The 20,524-nt window shown below is 43.2% G+C and overlaps 1 protein-coding gene across 1 annotated transcript; it reads right to left on the reverse strand.

Moving 5' to 3' along the window:
* Positions 1 to 7,819: 7,819 nt before the first annotated feature.
* Positions 7,820 to 8,757, reverse strand: LOC115651559 (olfactory receptor 1019-like). Its single transcript, XM_030562633.1, is given in 2 exon segments — positions 7,820 to 8,523; positions 8,526 to 8,757. Coding segments are annotated over 2 exon segments (936 nt in total).
* Between the last annotated feature and the right edge of the window lie 11,767 nt (positions 8,758 to 20,524).

The raw sequence follows: 20,524 nt of genomic DNA on the forward strand, positions 1-20,524 counted from the left end.
GGCAGCTTCAGGAGGAATGGGAGTTGTGTGAGTTGCAGGAGAGTTTGCTGTCTGCCTTGGCCTCTGATTAAAGACAATTCTTGAGGCAGAGTTGCTCCCTGGGCATAGATGTTGGGATGAGATTCCTGGAATAAGAGATTGTGCTGCATGTTGTTTGACCATCTCATTTCAAGACTGGTATATATGTGTGAATAGAGCAAGTTACCCTCAGAATACAGCCAGATTCTGCATTGTAGATTTAATTGCTACCGGGAAGCTGACCTGCAAGGCCCCAGACATTGGCAGAGGGGCAACAGTGGTTTCAGAATAAAGGGTAACAATATTATTTTATTGTCCATTATTTATACTGAGCCACAGGGGCTCTTAATGCCCAGACAGAGAGAAAGACAAGGTCACTGCCTTGAAGACCATACCATGGACAATAGTGACATAATGCAGAGTTCATTGATATATTGGAAGTGCCCAAATTTGCAACTTTTCACATTTTTGGAGAAAGAAATGTGGGCAGTTAATTTCCTTAGCGCTGATTTAACTTCCTGGTTTCTCAGACTATAAAACCACAGGGTTCAACATGGGGCTAAAGAAGGTATAAGACAAGGCAATGAAAGTGTCCTCATCTAGGGAAGAGGTTGATATGGGTATTAAACAGACAAAAAAAGCACAGCCGAAGTGTGTGATCACAACGATGAGATGGGAGGCGCAGGTGGAGAAGGTCTTGCGCCTGCCTGGGGCAGAGTGGATCTTCAGGATGGCAGTGAGGATATAGATGTAAAAAAGGATGATTCCCATGAAGAGGTCTAGCAAAACAAAGGCACACAGAAAAACAATGGCCATCCCAGCGATATGATGGTCACTGCACACCAGCCTCAGAACGAGTGAGATGTCACAGAAGAAATGTCTGATGGCATTGGGCCCGCAGAAGGCAAAACTGAATACAAGGAACTGATGCCTAGCGCTATAAGAAAGCCAGTTGCACAGGAAATGGCAACCAGCTCAACGCAAACCCTCCTGGTTATCACAACTGGGTATTGCAGCGGCTTACGTATGGCCACTTAGCGATCATAAGCCATGGCTGACAGCAGGAAACAATTTGTGGCCCCGAAGCCGAAGAAGCAGAACATTTGAGCCGCACATCCCAGGAAAGAAATCGTTTGGTTTCCAGACAGCAAATTCACCAGCTGCTTGGGGAAGACAGCGAGTAGTGGTGCAGGTTTCCGAGAAGGACAAAGTGAAGAGTAAGAAGTACATGGGGGTATGGAGGCTCCGATCAACACTGATGGCTGCCAGGATGGCGATGTTGGAGGTCAGAATTATCACATACATCGGGGAGAACACCAGGAAAAGCAGAACCTGCTGCTCTTCCAGGCTGGAGAATCCCAGCAGCAGAAATTGAGACACGGAGCTCTCGTTTCCTCTGGGCATCATCAAAAGCCTCTAAACTCAAAGGGGAAAAGGGGGCAAAAGATCTTAGGAGCTATACAACACCATCAGAGTTGCTTCCATTAGCTCTAACACAGCCTCAGACATGATTGAATGATTGATGTGAAGGAACTAAACCAAGCCCAAAACTGCTGATTTTTTTTATGGTATTTTATCATTTATTTTACTGTCATGTATTCCTTGGTCAGATATTGCAGTGGGGGGAGCCCACTTAAGGAGCTGGGTAGATTGACTGATTGATTTATAAAGTTGTAGTAGTAACAGGAGCTTTGGCTGCGATATGCACTGTTTCTGGGGAGCTGATACAGTGTGGACGACGACAATGTAAGTTTATCCCAACCTATTTCCCCAACTTGACCACTTTGTTTCAGAAGGATCACTTCTAGAGAACATGAGAACGGCCATACTGGGTCAGACCAAAGGTCCATGTAGCCCAGAATCCTGTCTGTCGACAGTGGCCAGTGCCAGGTGCCCCAGAGGAAATGAACAGAGCAGGGAATCATCAGGTGATCCATCCCCTGTCACCCATTCCCAGCTTCTGGCAAACAGAGGCTAGCGACACCATCTCTGCCCATCCTGGCCAATAGCCATTGATGGACCTATCCTCCAAAAGGAACCAAGACTTCATGGACTATTTATTATTATTTATTATTATTACAGTTATTTAGGTAGCATCCAGGAACCTTAATTATAAAGCAGAATCTATTGTGCTAAATGCTGTACAAAAACAGAACAACAAAAAAACAGTTCCTGCCCATAAAAGCTTACAATTTAAGTACAAGACAATAGACCACAGGTGAGTGCAAACTGACAGATGGAGAAGTCCAAGGAAGCAATGAGATGATAGGCAGTGGCTGTGGCACACCATTTGCCTAGCTACGGTCAATGTTGTTTTTGTAGTCAGAGAAGAGGAGGTTTTTATTTAGTCCTTTTATTGTCTGTTGCCAGTGACAAAGAAGGGTAATGTATGCCCCTCATAAGGAGTGTTATTAATTCCAAAGGATATGGTCCAGGAATTATTTTGGGAAGTTCTCTGGTCTGTGTTATACAGGAGATCAGTCTAGATGATCACAATTGTCCCTTCTGGTCTTAGACTCTATGAATCTCTGCGGAAAAAATTGATGTGGGCAAATATCTATTAGCAACCGGACAGAACATAGAACTGGGAGTTAGTGGACCTGGTTTCTATTCCCAGCTCTGCCACTGGCTTTCTTCATGACCATGGGCAAGACACTTCACCTCCCTGTGCCTCATCTGTAAAATTGGGGAAATTGTGCTCACATGCCTTTAAGAACATAAGAATGGCTATACTGGGTGAGACCAAAGGTCCATCCAGCCCAGTATCCTGTCTACCAACAGTGGCTGATGCCAGGTGCCCCAGAGGGAGTGAATCTAAAAGGTAATGATCAAGTGATCTCTCTCCTGCCATCCATCTACACCCTCTGACAAACAGAGGCAAGGGACATCATTCCTTACCCATCCTGGCTAATAGCCATTAATGAACTTAACCTCCATGAATTTATCCAGTTCTCTTTTAAACCCTCTTATAGTCCTAGCCTTCACAACCTCCTCCGGCAAGGAGTTCCACAGGTTGACTGTGCACTGTGTGAAGAACTTCCTTTTATTTGTTTAAAACCTGCTGCCTATTAATATCATTTGCTGGCCCTAGTTCTTAGATTATGGGAACAAGTAAATAACTTTTCTTTATTCACTTTCTCCACACCACTCATTTGCAAAGCACTTTGAGATCTATGTGGGAACTCGTATACAAGTTCTAAGTGTTATTATGCATATGTTGTGGTAGGAGCATGGAGGTATAGAAAAAATGAACTTTGAAATCTAGAGATGAAAAGTGCTATGTAAGAGCTAGATATTAATATGACCATAATCATCATCCAATCTTTCCTGGAAACCCCAGCTACAACACTAGGAAAGTTAGCTAGCAAGGAATGGGTAACTCAGAGTCTCTAATCTTCAATAAAAGAGCTGGAGTCAATGGACTCAGGCTCACAGAGCTCGGACTGCGGGGCTAAAAAGAGTGGTATGGAAGTTCGGGCTCAGGCTGGAGCCTGCGCTGTGTAACCTGGCAAGAGCAGAACGTCTCAGAACCCGGGCTCCAGACTGAGCCGGAATATCTACACCTCTATTTTTAGCCCCACAAGCTCAAATCAGTTGACCCAGGCTCAGAGGCTCTGTGCCGTGAGTTTTTCTTTGCGGTGTAGCTGTACCTTAACATACTTATTCAGCTCTCATCATTGCTGATGATGGGTGCAGGAACAGGTTCCTCTGAGCTATTGCTGAAAACCATTCAACAGCTAGACAGCACTCAGCGAGTCTCAGTTCCATTCCTAGAGAAACAGCAAGACCAACCATCCAACTTTCTAAACAAAATCATACTCTGATGGGTAAAAATGATCTGCTTCTCTCTCACCCCATCTCAGAGGGGAAATAAGGCAATGAATGTGCTAGAGACGACTTCCATATACAACCGTGCAAATCCAGAGGAACTCAATTGATTTCAGTGGCAACACCATGTGTTTACGCCAGCCTGAGTGTTATCATAATCTGGATGTCTAAGGAAAACTTCTAGTTATGAAGGATTCACCGTATCAACCAAGATATTTTGGGCACTATACTTCCAGGCACTGTATTTCTAATACCATCTTCCCACTAGGCACCTGCAGTGCATCCATACATCTTAAATAGTCATCTTTCTTATGTTCCAACTCATACTATTTTGTCTGTGGAACAGGAGCTTTTATTTTTCCTGGAATGAGGGAATGTAGGAGTAGGCAGGATGCTCTCCTGCAATGATTTCTGAATTAAGACATTCTGAAAAACAGCTGATTAATAAGTCCAACAGTTCTTATAAGTTCTTTATATATATATATATATATATATATATATATATATATATATATATATATATATTAGTCCCATAGAACATTTTTCCATGAGGAAAGGCTGTCTTATCAAAATTGAAGGGGAAAAATTGAGAAGACAGGGATGTTTTGAGTTTTCTTTTCAATTTTTTTCTAGTTTCAAATGTATTTTATTTTTTATTATATTATAACATAATTTTAAATTAAAAAGATGGACATTTAAATGAATTGGTTTGATTTTTTTGAAATGGAACATTTTGCTTGACCTGAAACAATTTTTCCCCCCAAAATTTCATTTTGTAGGATTGTTTTCTCTCTTTATTTTTCAATTTGTAATGAAAACAAATTTCAAAATGTCTGAATTTCCCATGGAATGTAATTCCTACCAAGTCTTTTATATCCTTCTTTCTCTCTATTATTGAGACTATAGCTAGACAGACAGGTAGGTAGATCACTATACCTTTGCATGACGTTAAAAATACATCTATTAGTTTATTTAGTTCGACGTAAAGCCATCACCATATCACATGCCTGTAGCACCAGGAAAGAAACTCCAGAAGGATCTGTGCTTAGAGATGTTTATATGGGTTTCTATCATGGCTTGGGATGTAATCCCCTGTTGCTCCCTTCCAGCTCCTAATCCAGGCCAGGTGCTCCTGAAGCAATTCAAAGGGAATTATCCATCCATGTGCATTTGGAGTCATGTGGGTTGAGATGGAAATGTTTACATTTGAAGCTGATTATTGATACATGTGATACCATGATCAATACTTGTTATATCCTGGAATCTTAGTACTCTGGGTCTGTGTAACACCCTTTACAATTCCATGGAGTGAGTTTAGCACTGAGAGGTTCTGCACTGGCAGCCCTGGGGAATGGAGTTTTAGGGCAGGTCTAGTAGATTCTCTACATTGCCCTGCCTATCTGGAGATATACCCATCTTATAGAGCTTGAAGGGACCTTAAAAAGGTCATTAAGTCTAGTTCCCTGCCTTCACAGCAGAACCAAGTACCACCCCTGACAGATTTTTGCCACAGATCCCTAAATGACCCACTCAAGGATTTAACTCATAGTTCATCAGGCTAATGCTCAAACCACTGAGCTATCCCTCCCCCCAGTTTTATTCTTAAGGCAAAAATCCCTATAGAGACAACCTACTAAAAATAATGGGTATCTACCTGTAACAGTTTAGGGCAACTGCATCTGTGTTTCCTCTCAATGTCCCAGCAAGGGCACTGTGATAGATCAGGCCTATTTTACAGCACCCTCCTGCTGTCAGACTGAGCTGCATTCTGCCAGGTCAACGCATTCTCCGGGGTAACCCTCATCTGTGCTTTCCTCAAGGAAACCAGGGACACTGTCTTCAACTGAGGTAGTTTCTGTAACTGAACCTTCTTAACAAACACAATCCCATCCGCTGCAGACTCCTTCTTCAAAGCCTGTGCAAGCACAGTTGTTTCCTCCCCAAATCAGTCTCTCGCCATAATAATTCCCCTAACAAAATTTCCTGACTCTGACCCTCAGGCCTCCTCAGACAATATCCCCTCTTGTCCGTTTGGTTTCTGGAACAGTTTCTCTCAGTGACAGTCCATTTGGAGTCTAACCCCTCTTTTATAAAGGTGAGCTAATGAAGTTTCACCTGTTTTCTCAGGGCTGGATCCAGTTGCTGGATCAAAATAAGGGCCCCTCAGTTAATTTAAATTCAGCCTTTGTACCCAAAAGGCTTTCTTTGTTTTTCAGGCCTCCGGAAACAGGTCAAACGAATCACTGCCACTTATTCCAAAGGACAAAGCTTCTGCATTATTCACCCAGATTCCAAGGGAAACCCAGCCAGCGAAACCAGAACACACAAATACATATGACACATTGAATACAAAGGGCTATGAATATTTTCTGGGCATCTCTTAATGTGACAGTCTATGATGTTGTCATGTTTCCTGAGTTTTTGATCACCAACATACAGATAACATTTATAAAGTTAATGCAATAGTCTCAACACCATGCCTGCGTTTGTCATTTTTGTCATGACGTATGTATGAGATCAAACTCTCAGTAGGCATGACTTATGTCTAATGACGATGCTTTGTTTGTATGTAATTTTGTCAGGTGATCCTTAGAAACCTGAGATGAACAAACCCATACAAATCTTTTAGCATAGACGGCCAGACAACTATCAGATGTTGTGATGAACTGAGACTGTTCTTACTGTGGTCTGTGAATGCTGATTGGGGAATGTTGGCCTGGGAGGACGGTCTGCATTGGGGGATGGAAGAGAGCATGTAATGTGAGAACCCAGGAAGGGGTTAGAGGCCAGGTGACACCTCTGCCCAGGAAGCTGAACAAAGGCTGGGGGAAGGAGAGGAGGGGGAGTGAGAGAGTCTCAGGAGAAGGCTGGGGAATGGATGAAAGCACAGACGGGGTTCTGACTCCCCAGTGGGCTGTGGTGCTCCTGGGATCCCAAGATGGACCTAATTCGGGAGGATCCTGTTGTCTGTGCCTGCAAAACCTGTCTTGGACTGTGTTCTTGTCATCCAAATAAACTTTTGGCTTTACTGGCTGGCTGAGAGTCACAGTGAATTGCAGGAAGCTGGGGGTGCAGGGCCCTGACTCCCCCACACTCCATGACAGATGTAAATTATATGTGGCCATCCATGAAACAAAAAAGGCTGTTGTGAGTAAGTAGAAGGTTGTACAAAATTAGTGGACTAGTACTGTATAAGGCAGAGATGAAATGCCCCTCCGTGGCTCATTGGGGCATGCCCTGAACCCTAGGTAAGACCTTGTAATGAAATCTTCTAAACACGACCAGAGTTCAACCAAATATTCACTGCTTTAAATAACTCAAATATTCAAAACCTAGAAGGCAAATAATAACTACACACATATCATAATTATTATGAAATATAAATGATTTTTCAGCTACTCTCCTCATTATTAGAGGGCCCAGCTCATGCTTTTAAAACACTTAATAAATAAATAATAATAATAATTAATAATAATGCCTATTGCTTGTATCAGTAGCTCTCCAAGCATTTTACTGTCTTTTTTTTTTTTTAACATTGCTCCCCTTTCAGCACCCCTGGGAGATGGGGCAGTGCCACTATCCCCGTTGTAAGGATGGAGAACAGAGGCACAAAGAGGCTTAGTGACTTGCCCAACGTCACAGAGGAAAGTCACTGTGGACCAAGAAATTAGACCCAGATTTTCTATGTCCTCAGCCAGTGCCTGAACCACAGGACCAGCCTGCCCTTCACTTGAGGATGACAATGTGGCCTTAGCACAAAATGGTTTCTAACTGGGAGCTGAGCAGCTCTGAGAAGCTGGATAATTGATGAGTTGCCAAATCATAGCTGTTTGGTGCAGATCTCCTTGGAAAACCTGCCCCTTAGTTCTTTTTGGTGCAAGATGCACTGGGTTGGTTATCCACAAAAAACAAGATAATGTAAAGAACTCACTCCCCCCGTTTACTGTTAAAAACCCACTCCCAACATTTAAATTCACTGAGAATAAATCTTCCTGTGTAACATCCTCGTAAAGGCCTTTTTCACCTCCATGTTCCTCAGGCTGTAGATCAGGGGGTTCAACATGGGGATCACAAGGGTATAAAACAAAGAAATGATTTTGTCGTGGTCCATGAGGTACTTTGAACTGGGCTGTAAATACATGAAAGAGCCCGTTCCGTAGAAGATGGTGATGGTTGCCAGGTGGGAGGCGCAGGTGGAGAAGGCTTTGCGTTGACCCTTGGCAGAGTTGATCCTTAGGATAGTGACTGCAATGTATATGTAGGAGATGAGGATGATCAAGATAGTAGGTGTTACCACCACAGTGGCGCAGGTGAAATGAACAATGTCTGTAATGCGGGTGTCGGAGCAGGACAGTTTCAGGATTGGGGACAAGTCACAGAAGAAATGGTTGATGACGTTTGAGTTGCAGAAGGACAAACGGAATATAAATATAGTTTGAACAATTGCATTCACGCAGCTCACTAGGTAGGACCCCAGCACCAGCAGCATGCAAAACCACTTGGACATGATGACAATGTAGAGCAATGGGTTGTAGATGGCCATGAAGCGATCGTACGTCATGACACCCAAGAGGTAACATTCACAGGACAATGCGATGCATAGGAAGAAGAATTGTGGAGCACACCCAGAGAACAAAATGACTTTTCTCACTGATACTAAAGTAATCAGTATGCTGGAGTGATGATGGTGGCGTAGCTGACATTTAAGAGGGCCAGGTTGCTGATGAAAAAGTACATGGGGGTGTGAAGCTGGGAGTCAGTTCTGATTAAGGTGACCAAGGTGAGGTTCCCCACTAGGATCAGCATGTAGATCACCAGAAACATCACAAGGAGGATGATCTGCAGCTTCGGGTTTTGTGTGAATCCCAAGAAGACGAACTCAGTCACTGCCGTGTAATTCCTCTCCGCCATTTATCTCAGATGCACTCTCCATTGCAGGTGAGAAAGTCAGGAGTACACTAAGAGAGGAGACAAATGAGGGCTGCCATAAACGGACAGCTAAGAGTAGCATAAAATCCCTCCTTTACCGATAAGGGGTTAAGAAGCTCAAATAACCTGGTTGGCACCTGACCCAAAGGACCAATAAGGGAAAGAGATCACTTCAAATCAGTGGGAGGAGGTTTTGTTTGTGGTCTCTTTATTGTTCTCTCTTGTACAGAGAGTGACCAGGGCTGGAAAAACCATCTCCTAAAACCCTACCTGAAATAAGCATCCAAGATTTCAAAAATTGGAAACAATAGCAAGGAAATGCATTAGCTTATCTTTGTTTTAGCTCGTGAATGTTCCCTATGCTAAGAGGGAGGTTTATTCTGTTTTTTGTAACTTTGAGTTTGCCTAGAGGGGAATTCTTGTGTATTAATCATTACCCTGTAAAATTACCTTCCATCATGATTTTACAGAGGTGCTTCTTGAACATTTTTCTTTATAATAAAGTTCTGCTTTTTAGAACCTGAATGGCTTTTAGCGTCCTAAAAACACAAGGGTCTGGTCTGTGCTCAACTTGTTTATCTGTGTGGTTGGATACTTATTCTCAAGCCTCCCCAGGAAAGGGGTGGTGAAAGGACTTGAGGGATATTTTTGGAAAACAGGAAACTCCAAGTGGTCCTTTTCCTGACTCTTTGTCTAACTCACTTGGTGGTGGCAGTGGTACTGTCCAAGGACAAGGAAGAATTGTGCCTTAGGGAAGTTTTTTAAACCAAACCTGATAGAATATGCTTAGGGGTCTTTTCCTGCGGGTCCCCACATCTGTTTCCCACAGTCCAGAGTGGGGAGGGAACCCTGACAAGGGCGTCAAGGTTCCTTCCCCCCCCCACTGAACTTTAGGGTACAGAGTGGAAACCTGCATGGACACTTCTAAGCTTAATACCAGCTTAGATCCCGTCTCGCTGCCACCATTCTCAAACTAACTCCCTTTTTTGGATAGTCTGAGAGACTTCCTCACCAAGTCCTGGTGAACGCCAATCCAACCCCCTTGGACCTTAACACAATGAGAATTTAACCATCCTCCCTCCTTTCCCCACCAGTTCCTGGTGAGTCCAGATCCAACACCCTTGGATCTTAAAACAAGGAAAAATCAATCCCAGGTTCTTAAAAAGAAGGCTTTTAATTAAAGAAAAGAAAGGTAAAAGAAAGAACACATATAAAACCCCTCTGGGAGACAGCATACCAGCGTATCTCACAGACAATAGATTGAAAACACAGGATGTCCCCTGGGCAGAAATCTTATACACACAAGAATACCCAGTTGATAATTCCCTTAATGGCACCCCAAACAAGTCTCAAACGAAATAAACATAAACCTATTATTCCTTTCTAAAACTTACTACTCTGATAAGAGGCTGGTTCCTTGATCTTTTTCACTCTGGCTGAAACTGAACTGACTAAACAAAGGAAAAACTTCCTTCCTTCCTTTTGAACATCTTGTTCCCCCCATTGGTTCCTCTGGTCAGGTGTCTGCTAGGCTAGATGACCTTCTTAACCCTTTACAGGTAAAAGAGGCATTAACCCTTAGCTATCTGTTATGACAAGGGCTGTATACAACACCTCAAACTCTGTTCACTTTCAACAAAGCATTAACTCTAGGCAGTGGAACCATCTCCGAAATCCATAAGCCTCTCACCCACCATGAAGATCTGTTTCCTTCTACTGTCTGAACTACATGGAGTGTTCAGAGTCCACCACTGGCTTCAAGCTAGGTTTTCTAGCTCAGGGAGTGGTGGCTCAGGCTCTTGAAGCCACAGGGACAAGTTCAATCTTTGCTGCTGACAACCCACCCATCTGCATAATGTCATTTCCAGGGTCAGATTCTGATATAATCCCCAATATCAGTTAGTGAGACCCCTGGGCAATGAGAGTTTTTGCAGGGCAAAGTACTACTTGGTGTTGAACATCTCTAAGGTGTGGGTGCTTCTGCACTTTCTGTTATGGAGCCAGGCTAGTTGTTTCATTAGCAATAAGTGATGTGGGCAAGCAGGGAGTTGCAGGAAAGAGACCTTTATTCAGCAGCCTGAGGCTCCCCAGCATTCCATGCAGAGCCTCTAGCATTTGTGCACAAGGAGCTTCACCCCTGTTCACACTCCTGAGTTCCTGATGTCACAATAAACTAGATCCTGCCAGAAAACTGACCCTGTTGCTCGGGACCCACTCCTCAGATTACCACAGTGACTCAGCTATTAAAGTTGCACAGCCATGTTTATCACAAGCTCTGTTTTACAGCCTTGCCCTTCTGAAGAAGAAAAAAAAAATTCCTTCCTTCAGGGCAGCAGATCCGATACCTTTTCTCAACTGAGCAGCAAACTTTCCCCAGCTGGGCGGTGGTGCTATTCACTTCGATGGGAGCAATGGTGGGATATGATACTATTGGGCATGTCTGTGGGGATGATCATCTGGCCCACTGTGTTTAAGTCTCATTGGCTGGAATCCACGAAGGGACTCAGGCAGTGCAGCTCTGAGCATCATGGAATCTAACTTTTAGGTGCCTAAACAAACACAAGCACAGCACTGCAATCCAGAAAGCCGAGTTAGGTACCTCCCTGCAGAATCATAGAACCGTGGCCATTGAAGGGACTGCAAGGGTCATCGAGTCTTACCCCCTGCCAAGTGGCAGGATTTGTTGTGGCCAAACCATGCATCTGACTCTCTAACCTCTTTTTGAAAACCTCCAGTGAAGGAGCTTCCACAGTCTCCCTGTACAATGAATAGGGACAGAGAGGCACCTTAAAATGCATTCCACCACAGCCAGCATGATGCCAGGTGGGGAGTCTCCTAAGCTTGCCAGTAGGACCCACTGATTTCCTAAACACTGCCCCTTCCTCACAGATAGGCACCTCCCTTCCGCCTGGATTTATGTGACTCTCTCTCCTAGCAATCCATACACAGGTACCCCTCTCCTGGCTTAATAGTAGTTTTTGAGGGAATTAATAGGAATCAAAGAATATCAGGGTTGCATCTAGTCCAACCCCCTGCTCAAAGCAGGACCAATTCCCAACTAAATCATCCCAGCCAGGGCTTTGTCAAGCCTGACCTTAAAAACCTCTGAGGAAGGCGATTTCACCACCTCACTAGGTAATGCGTTCAAGGGCTTCCCTTATGCATTAAGGGATCACAGGAGAATAAAAACCCTACATTGTTCAAAAGCAAGTTCTTCTTCAGAGCTCTAGTCATTTAATTCAGTTTTCAAAGCCCTAGTGTTTGGACAGTGGACACCACCCCACACACATTCCTCTACCACTGCTCTGAAACCCAACCCTCCACCACAACCATTGCTGTGACCATCCCCCAAAAGACCTGGCTGCTCCAAGCTTTCCCTCCCACCACATGCGCACACACACATGCAATTCAGCTCTCCTCTCCACCTTCCTCCTTGTCATACGTACACAACACACAAGTGTAGAAGTCTGCCAAAGCCAGAAGTCAAAAATCCCAGAGCAAGGTGGGCCCTGGCATCCAGTCATCTTGAGCCACCTGGTTGTTTTGAGGCCAGGCTGCCTGCAAACCCTCTGGCTTTCAGCCTTCCCCCTGCACATGCAAGTTTGCCTTGGATAACTTTTGAAATGCTCCTTCCCTCAGAGGGGCAGTGGGTTTCTAAGGAACAACTGACAAAATTACATACAAACAGAGCATCGTCATTAGACATACTTTATGCCTACTGAGAGTTTGGTCCCATACATACGTCGTGACAAAAATGACAAACGCAGGCATGGTGTACAAAGGCTGAATTTAAATTAACTGAGGGGCCCTTGTTTTGATCCAGCAAACTGGCACGAGCCATTAATCCACGGGGCAAAACCTATCTTGAAGGATTTTAAGACTGGAACCTGCCAGGTCTCCATGTGGAAGGTGGTTGGCACTTAGGAAGCCAAATGTGCATATTTTAGGGGCAGTGGGTGCCAGACATTAGCTGGGATCAACCCCAAGAAGGTGAGAACAGTCTGGAGAGAATCAGAGCCCTAGTGTGCCCCGGGCATTCACAAAATAACATGATGAGAACTGCACAATTCTGATATCCTGTGACTTTTCAAGGGGCTCTCTCTTGCACACAACTCCAAATTTAGTCCATTAACCCTACCCTGGACCTTCACGAGGATCAGCTGTTTTCAAGTCTGAGTAAGGCCATGGATTTTAAAGCCAATGGAAAGTGAGTCTCAAGCTTTTCCATAGCAGAGCTACTGCTCTACTCTAAAGAGCCAGATCGTTAGCACATGTAAATGGAAAATTGGTTTTAGTGGAGTTAGGCAACTGACACCAGCTGAAGATACAGCCTTCTTAAAATGTCAGGACCTCTAGAGGCAATAAATCTGATCTCCATGAGATTTGGCTCTGAATCAGAATTAATTCAAATTGCCAGAACCAAAAGAGAATATTTATTCCATTTTCATCAGAACCAGAGCAATTAAACCTACCTGCAGGAAGGAGATATCTATTACTCTTGACTGCAAAGCAGATTGTTTGGAAGCCTTGTTTATAAAGTTATTTCAGTGGAATTTGGGGATGGAATCCTTGGGGAGCCCCAAAGTTCTGCAGTTCAGGGCAAACATGGTTGGGAACATTAAAACCTTCACATCTCCTAGGGATAGCCACACAAAGATGTGTTGTGTCCAGTTATTGCTTCAACTTCTGGGTATTTTCTTTCCTCCCTTTATCTTTGTTTCAAAGAGAACTGGACCATTCCTCCCCTCCCATCCCCCAAATCCTGATCAGATGCTTACAGGGTCAGTCACCTCAGAAGATGCAAAAAGTGACATATATTGGAAAATAGATCCATAACTGGTTCCTTTAATTAGAGCCCTGCAACTCCACAGATATCCATTTTATATCTGCAGACCATTTTGGTGGATCGCGAATTGCCTCTCCCCTTGTGGGTTCCCGTACCACCTGCTCCATGAAGCAGTCATTTAAAGTATCAAGAAATTTTGTGTCTGCCTTTCTTCCTGAGGCAACAGGTACCCAGTCAATATGGGGATAATTGAAATGCCCTGCTATAACTGAGTTCTTTACTTTGATAGCTTCTCTAATCTCCCTTAGTGTTTTATTGTCACTGTTACTGTCTTAGTCAGGTGGTCGATAAAAGACCCCTGCTGCTATATTCTTCTTAGACCATAGAATTACTATCCATGGAGATTCTATGGAACATGTGGATTCATTTAAGATTTTTACTTCATTTGATTCTACATATTCTTTCACATATGGTGCCTTTCCCCTTCCCATGCACAACTTGTTCTGTACTTCCGATATATTTTGTACCCCGGAATGATTGTGTCCCATTGATTGTCCCTGCTATACCAGGTTTCTGTGATGCCTATTATATCAATATCCTCCTTTAACCTGAGACACTCTGGTTCACTCATCTTATTATTTAGACTTCTAGCATTCGTGTATAAGCACTTTAAAAACCTGTCTGTTTATTTGTCTGCCCTTTTCTGATGTGTCAGATTCTTTTTTATGCGAATGTTTCATATCCATTCAGATTGCTACTGCAAAGATCATATCCCTAGCCCATTGGTTTGACTATGTCATCCCTTTCTCAGTCTCCCTTTACTGGCCCCCCTTTCTCTATGCTTCCTTCACTTTCAGACTCTTCACAATCTATCCCAGCTGACTCTACCACCATTCACTGTGGAAAGGCCACCATTCATCCCAGATTGGCCAGTAAGCCCAGCTTCTGTCACTAACATGTTAAATTTTCAGATAAGAATCATTGTGCTTTCCTCCCATGCCCCTCACACTTGGGAGGAGTGCCCTATAAATATTCACAATGCTTTCTCATTCTCCTCCTTCCAGTCCCTCCTGAAAACTCATGTTTGGTCTCACAGTCTCCAGAAACTTGATAACGATTAGGCCACAGTTTTATTGAGACCATTGCCCAGTATTGTGTCTGTTTTCTCGTACTGCCCCACCTATCTGCAATGTCTGTTGTCTCCTGTCTTAGATTGGAAACCTTTGGGGAAAGGACTGTCTCTCTGTTGTGTCTATATGTACAGCACACAGCACAATGGGGTACTGGTGGGCTTCTAGGGGCTCATTTTAATACAAATAAGAACAGTAACAATGAAGGCTGATACTGGAGCAGGAGCCAAATCACATGGATCTAATTGCAAAACTCTGGGGTATTTTACTATGTTTGTCAAATAAATAATAATAATAATAATGACTAATCTATAGAGTTTAAGGCCAGAGGGCAACTATCAGATAGTCTAATTTCTTGCATATCACAGATCACTAACTGTTACAAATATAAAAACAGGGCAAGGAGAATATCTGACAGGTATGGCAATTTCCTGCCATATTTTTGGGAGATCTCACTGTAATAAGTGTATGTAACATTGTAGGCCAGTGAATATATGAAATTGAATGGCAGAGGAAACCACAGTGCTCCAGTGGGGGGTAATTAGACAAATTCTCTCAGATTCTTCAGAAATCAGACAAAAAAAGGCTTTTGGGGTCAATAACTTGAGTTTAAACTGACTCAGGGCCTCCTTCTTGATCCAGCGAATGTACGGAACTTCTGTCCAAGGGGAGGGCCCCCAGTGTTTAGGGAAGGGCTGAAAGGACTGTCACCTGCCAAAGATCTTACTGGAGTTGAGAGGGTGGGGGTAGTGATCTATGGGAAGCTTTTCAGTGGTGTGTGGAGGTTCTTCTATCATTTTAATTGTTTTCTGTGTAAAGCTTTTAACTTAAGAATAAATGTGCTTGCTTAGAAAGATCTGTGTGATAACTGTGACAATTACACTGTTTTCTATCTCTGAGGAGACAAGTAAAGACAGGCTGGCTCATGGAATCTCATTGCTGGGTGTCATAAACAGATTGTTAAGGGTTAATGTGTCTTGTACCTGTAAAGGGTTACAAGCAGGGAACGGGACACCTGACCAGAAGACCAATCAGAAGACAAGATACTTTTAAATTGTGGGCGGAGGGAAGTTTTGTGTGTGGTTCTTTGTCCATTTTGTGTTCTTCTCTCGGAGGGGTCTGAGAGAGACCAGACATTACTACAGGCTCTCTAAGTTTCTTTCATATAGTAAGTAAAAACAGGTGGTTTAGGGCTTTTTGATTGTTTTACTCTATTTGCAATTGTGGATCTGGCTGGTTAACTTTATTTGTGTAGTTGCTGGGAATATTTTGATTTGTATTGGTACTGGGGGAAAAGTCTCTTTCTGGTGTCTGTAAGCTATAAGACCCTGTAATATTTACATCTTGAAGTTACAGAGATAATTCTTTACTTTTTCCTTTCTTTTATTACAAGATTTCTTTTTTTTAGAGAACCTGATTGATTTTTTTTCCTTGTTTCCCTTGTGTTATTCCAGGGGATTGGGATAACTCACCAGGACGGGTGAGTGGGGAGACGGGAGGGGGAGAGATAGAATCTCTCTTTGTTTTCCTTGAATCTGTTTGCCTCTTTGTGGAAGGGAAGGGAGATGCTTCTCTGTATGGTGATTTAAGAGGTGCGATCAGTATCTCTCAGGACAGCCCAGGGAGGGAAATTCTGGGAGGGGGAAAGGTGCGGGAATGGTTTATTTCTCCTTGTTTTAAGAACCCAAGGGATCTGGGTTCTTGGGGTCCCCACAGAAGGCTGGGGAGGTCAAAGTGCCCCAAAACACTATATTTGTGGGTGGTGGCAGTGCTATCAAAGCTAAGCTGGTAATTAAGCTTAGAGGATTCAGGTGCTAGTATCTCATTTTCTGAACTCTAAGGTTCAGATCTGAGAAGGAAGGCTATGACATGGTGGTAGCGGTGGGATAGATAAGAATCCAAAAGCCAGTAAGATTATTAATTTGCTTCTCTGCTAGCTGGTTATAAGCAGAGGGAAGGGTTTGTTTTTTTTTAAACCTCAGCCAGAGAAATTTTTTTTTCTTTCTTGCTCCATTCTAGCTGTGCATAGGGAGGGCTATTAAGGTTTAATGATGGTCATTTGTTAAACAAAGCAGCCTTAAGTGGTCAGCAACACGCTCCAGCCAGGACACATTTGTAAATGAAAGAGAGTTTTCTTTTGCTTTTTAATTCTTTCAGGAGAGGCTAGTAAGTTAAAAAGGATTCTGTTGCTAAGCAACCCCAGGAAGCTAACAGAGAACCAGCAATTCAGGCAGTAAACACCAGAGGGCGCCTCAGCACAAGAAAGCAAAAAACATGACTTCCAGGACAGTGGACACAGAGGAACAAATCAAAGAGGCAGACCACAGGCGAGACATGGAAAAAAAATAAATCAGGTTCTCTAAAAAAAGAAATCTTTTAATAAAAGAAAGAAAAAAGTAAAGAATTATCTCTGTAACTTCAAGATGTAAATATTATAGGGTCCTATAGCTTACAGACACCAGAAAGAGACTTTCCCGCCAGTACCAATACAAATCAAAATATTCCCAGCAACTACACAGATAAAAGTTAACCAGCCAGATCCACAATTGCAAATAGAGTAAAACAATCAAAAAGCCTAAACCACCTGTTTTTACTTACTATATGAAAAGAAACTTAGAGAGCCTGTAGTAATGTCTGGTCTCTCTCAGACCCTCCGACAGAAGAACACACAACGGACAAAGAACACACACAAAAACTTCTCTCCGCCCAAATTTAAAAGTATCTTGTCTTCTGATTGGTCTTCTGGTCAGGTGTCCAGTTCCCTGCTTGTAACCCTTTACAAGTACAAGAGACATTAACCCTTAACAATCTGTTTATGACATTGGGGAATTCACAGTATAGGCAGGAAACTTTACAGCCTGGAAAATTTCAGTCAGAAAGTGGAGAGAGATTTCTACACATCCAAGGTTAGGTCTACATTGGTGGTGTGTGTCAACCTACGATACATAACTTCGAGTAGCTGAAGTCGGCGTATCTTAGGTCGATTTACCTGGCCATGAGAACGGCGGCAAGTTGACCGCTGCCACTCCCCCATCGACTCTGCTTCCCCTCTCACCGCAGTGGAGTTATTGAAGTTGACAGCAGAGCAATCAGGGATCGATTTTATTGTGTCTACACTAAACGCAATAAATTGATCCCTTATTGATCGATCACTACTCGCCGATCTGGCGAGTAGTGTAGACATACCCCAAGAGAGATGATAGGCGGGGAGCCAGAATTCTAAGAGTCGGGGTACATAGATGTGGAAATTTCTCTCTCTGGTCAAAATACCAGAGAAGAGAATATTGTTCCAAAATTACTTGCTTGACCAAAAGATCTATCCTCTTGACCTAACTGCAGATTTTTGTGGTTCCATTAACCTTTTCTCAGTCCCTCTTCACCTCTTCCATGTGCATATTCTTCAGTGAAGTTGCAACAGTTAACATGGAAATCACCGTAATGACATCGACTGCAATGACAACATTACAGGAGAACAAAAGTCGAAAGCCAATACATATCTGGTATGTGAGTGGGATTGAAGCTTGTATCATCACAAGCATTAGTGCCCATTGCCACACTTCTCAATATCTCCTCCCTGAAAGTTAGATATTCCTTGAGGAATGTGTCCAAGACTTACTACAGACTTCTTACTGAGAGGCCATAAGTATTTTAAAAAGAAAATAGAGCTAACCACATATCAAAGGCTATTTCCATGGATGGTAGGCGACAAAATCTACAGAACTATTACTTTAAAAGTCCTAATAAGTTTCTAAGGATAGGGATCCCGAGGCTAGAATTTCAAAGGGTGGCTGAACTATAAAAGTGAGAGGCACCAATACTCCCAAGTTCTCTCCCTGTCCATCTCTTTCTTTTCTGCCTAAGACAACGACAACAACCACCAAAAACAGGCTATGGACTTTGGGTGCAGATTGAGATCTGAAACTTGGACAGCAGTGATTATGGGAACTTGTGGTAAGAACTCCACTTTACACCAAGGCTGGTTTGATAAGTTGAGAAAGTCTTTTATCTTTATTTTTCTTGTAACCATTTCTGAGTTTAACACCTTATTACTTGTCATCACTTAAAATCTATGTCTTTGCAGTTAAATAAACTTTTTTTGTTCTTGTATCAAAATTAATCCAGTGTTGTGAACTGTGTGGGTAACTCCATTTAGGATGGCAAGTTGTTGCATATTGTTTCCTTACAGGGACAACAGAGAACTTTGTTATCGGAGTTGTCCAGGACAAGGCTGGATGGTGCAGTACAGAATACACATTTGGTGGGGGGAAATCTAGGACTGAGAGAATGTTGGGGTCACCCAGTAGCTATTTTGTAAGGCAGAGGTGATGCATCATGTGACTGAGGACAAAGACATGCACACACTGTGCTTTCACCTGAGGACTTACATTCTTTCTTTCTTGTTTTGTTGTTTTCCTTAATCTAAAATAAAAGTCATTCCGACTTTTGGTTCCTCTGTGTGTGTTTGCGTGTGTGTGAGAGAGAGAGAGAGAGAGAAATATATATTCCCTATGAATATGAATGAACTTGTTCCAACCCCCTCCTCCAGAACAAACCATTTGATCCCCCCATAGATCCCACCTCTTCTTCAAGCCGCACATTCAGACATGAGTTGGTTTAAGATTCTGAAACATTCACATATATTTTTATGCCTTAGGCTATGTCTACACTACACAGCTTTTAGTGACATGGCTGGGTTGCTAAAAGTTGGGCAGGGTGAACACTGTTGGTCGGCACTTTTCCCAACAAAATACTTCTACCACCACCAAGTGGGGCTTGCATTGTCGACAGGAGAGCGCTCCTGCTGACAATGCGGTCATTCACACAGGCACTGCTCACAGCAAACTTTTGTCTTTCAGGTGGGGGAGAGGTTAAGTACCTGCGAACAACAAAGTTTTGTCTTTCAATTGTCAGTGTAGATGTGGCCTTAGTGTTTTCAGTATCCAACTGAGATCAAGAGTAGAGGTACTGGGACTCTCATGAGAAAGTGGGTGTTTGCTACCCACGTTTTGCTCATTGCCAGCCCAGTATTATAGATTCCAGATGTTCGCTTTGCACAGAAAAGCTTTGGATGCTTAAACAAAACAGACCTACATTCTCAGAGCCAGAGCCTGGCCTGTCTCTATGGGGGTAATTCACACATAAGGAGAAGCAGGACCACACAGACTTCATCCTATGTAGGGGACACTGTGGGGAAAGCGTGGGCTGCACAGTTGACACATGGGTGGGTGGAAAGTTGGCAGAGCATTGCCTCTTCCCCTATGTTCCAATGAATCATCATAGATGAGGGTAGCGATCAGGTGTGGCACCTGAGTCACAATTCAGGTTACCTCTCTGTCCACAATTCAATTCAATGACCTCCTCTTGGGGTGGTGTAGTTAAGCACTGCACCTTACACAGAGCGGGTGATCAAAGCACAACGTAGCCTGAACTGTTAGATAATTCCCAATCGCTTGAGCTATCCAATCTGCACAATCTGAATAACACCAAGAACTGAAAAGTCTCCATATTCCATCCCCAGTGCTTTGAATCATTTGGTCTCAGCAATCAATGGACCCACTGGGACCAATTACCGACATACACCACAGCGGCCTCACAGGGCATTATACAAATTACTTCTCCACAAAGATATCTGAAGCTCCTTCGTCTATCCGACAGTCCAAGTTTGGAGAAACTTACAGTCCCCAACGGCCTGTAAGAGAATATAAATCAGCCCCCTGCCCTTCCTCCAGATGGGACTTTCTTGGAGCCATCACATAAATTATTCATCCTCACGCAGGTAGGTTTGCTTTGTCTGAGTGTAGCGCTAGCGGGAAAAGAAAAGTATAAACCTATT

The sequence above is a fragment of the Gopherus evgoodei genome, chromosome 4 (assembly GCF_007399415.2).
Source record: "Gopherus evgoodei ecotype Sinaloan lineage chromosome 4, rGopEvg1_v1.p, whole genome shotgun sequence".
In the NCBI taxonomy this organism is placed as follows: Eukaryota; Metazoa; Chordata; order Testudines; family Testudinidae; genus Gopherus; species Gopherus evgoodei.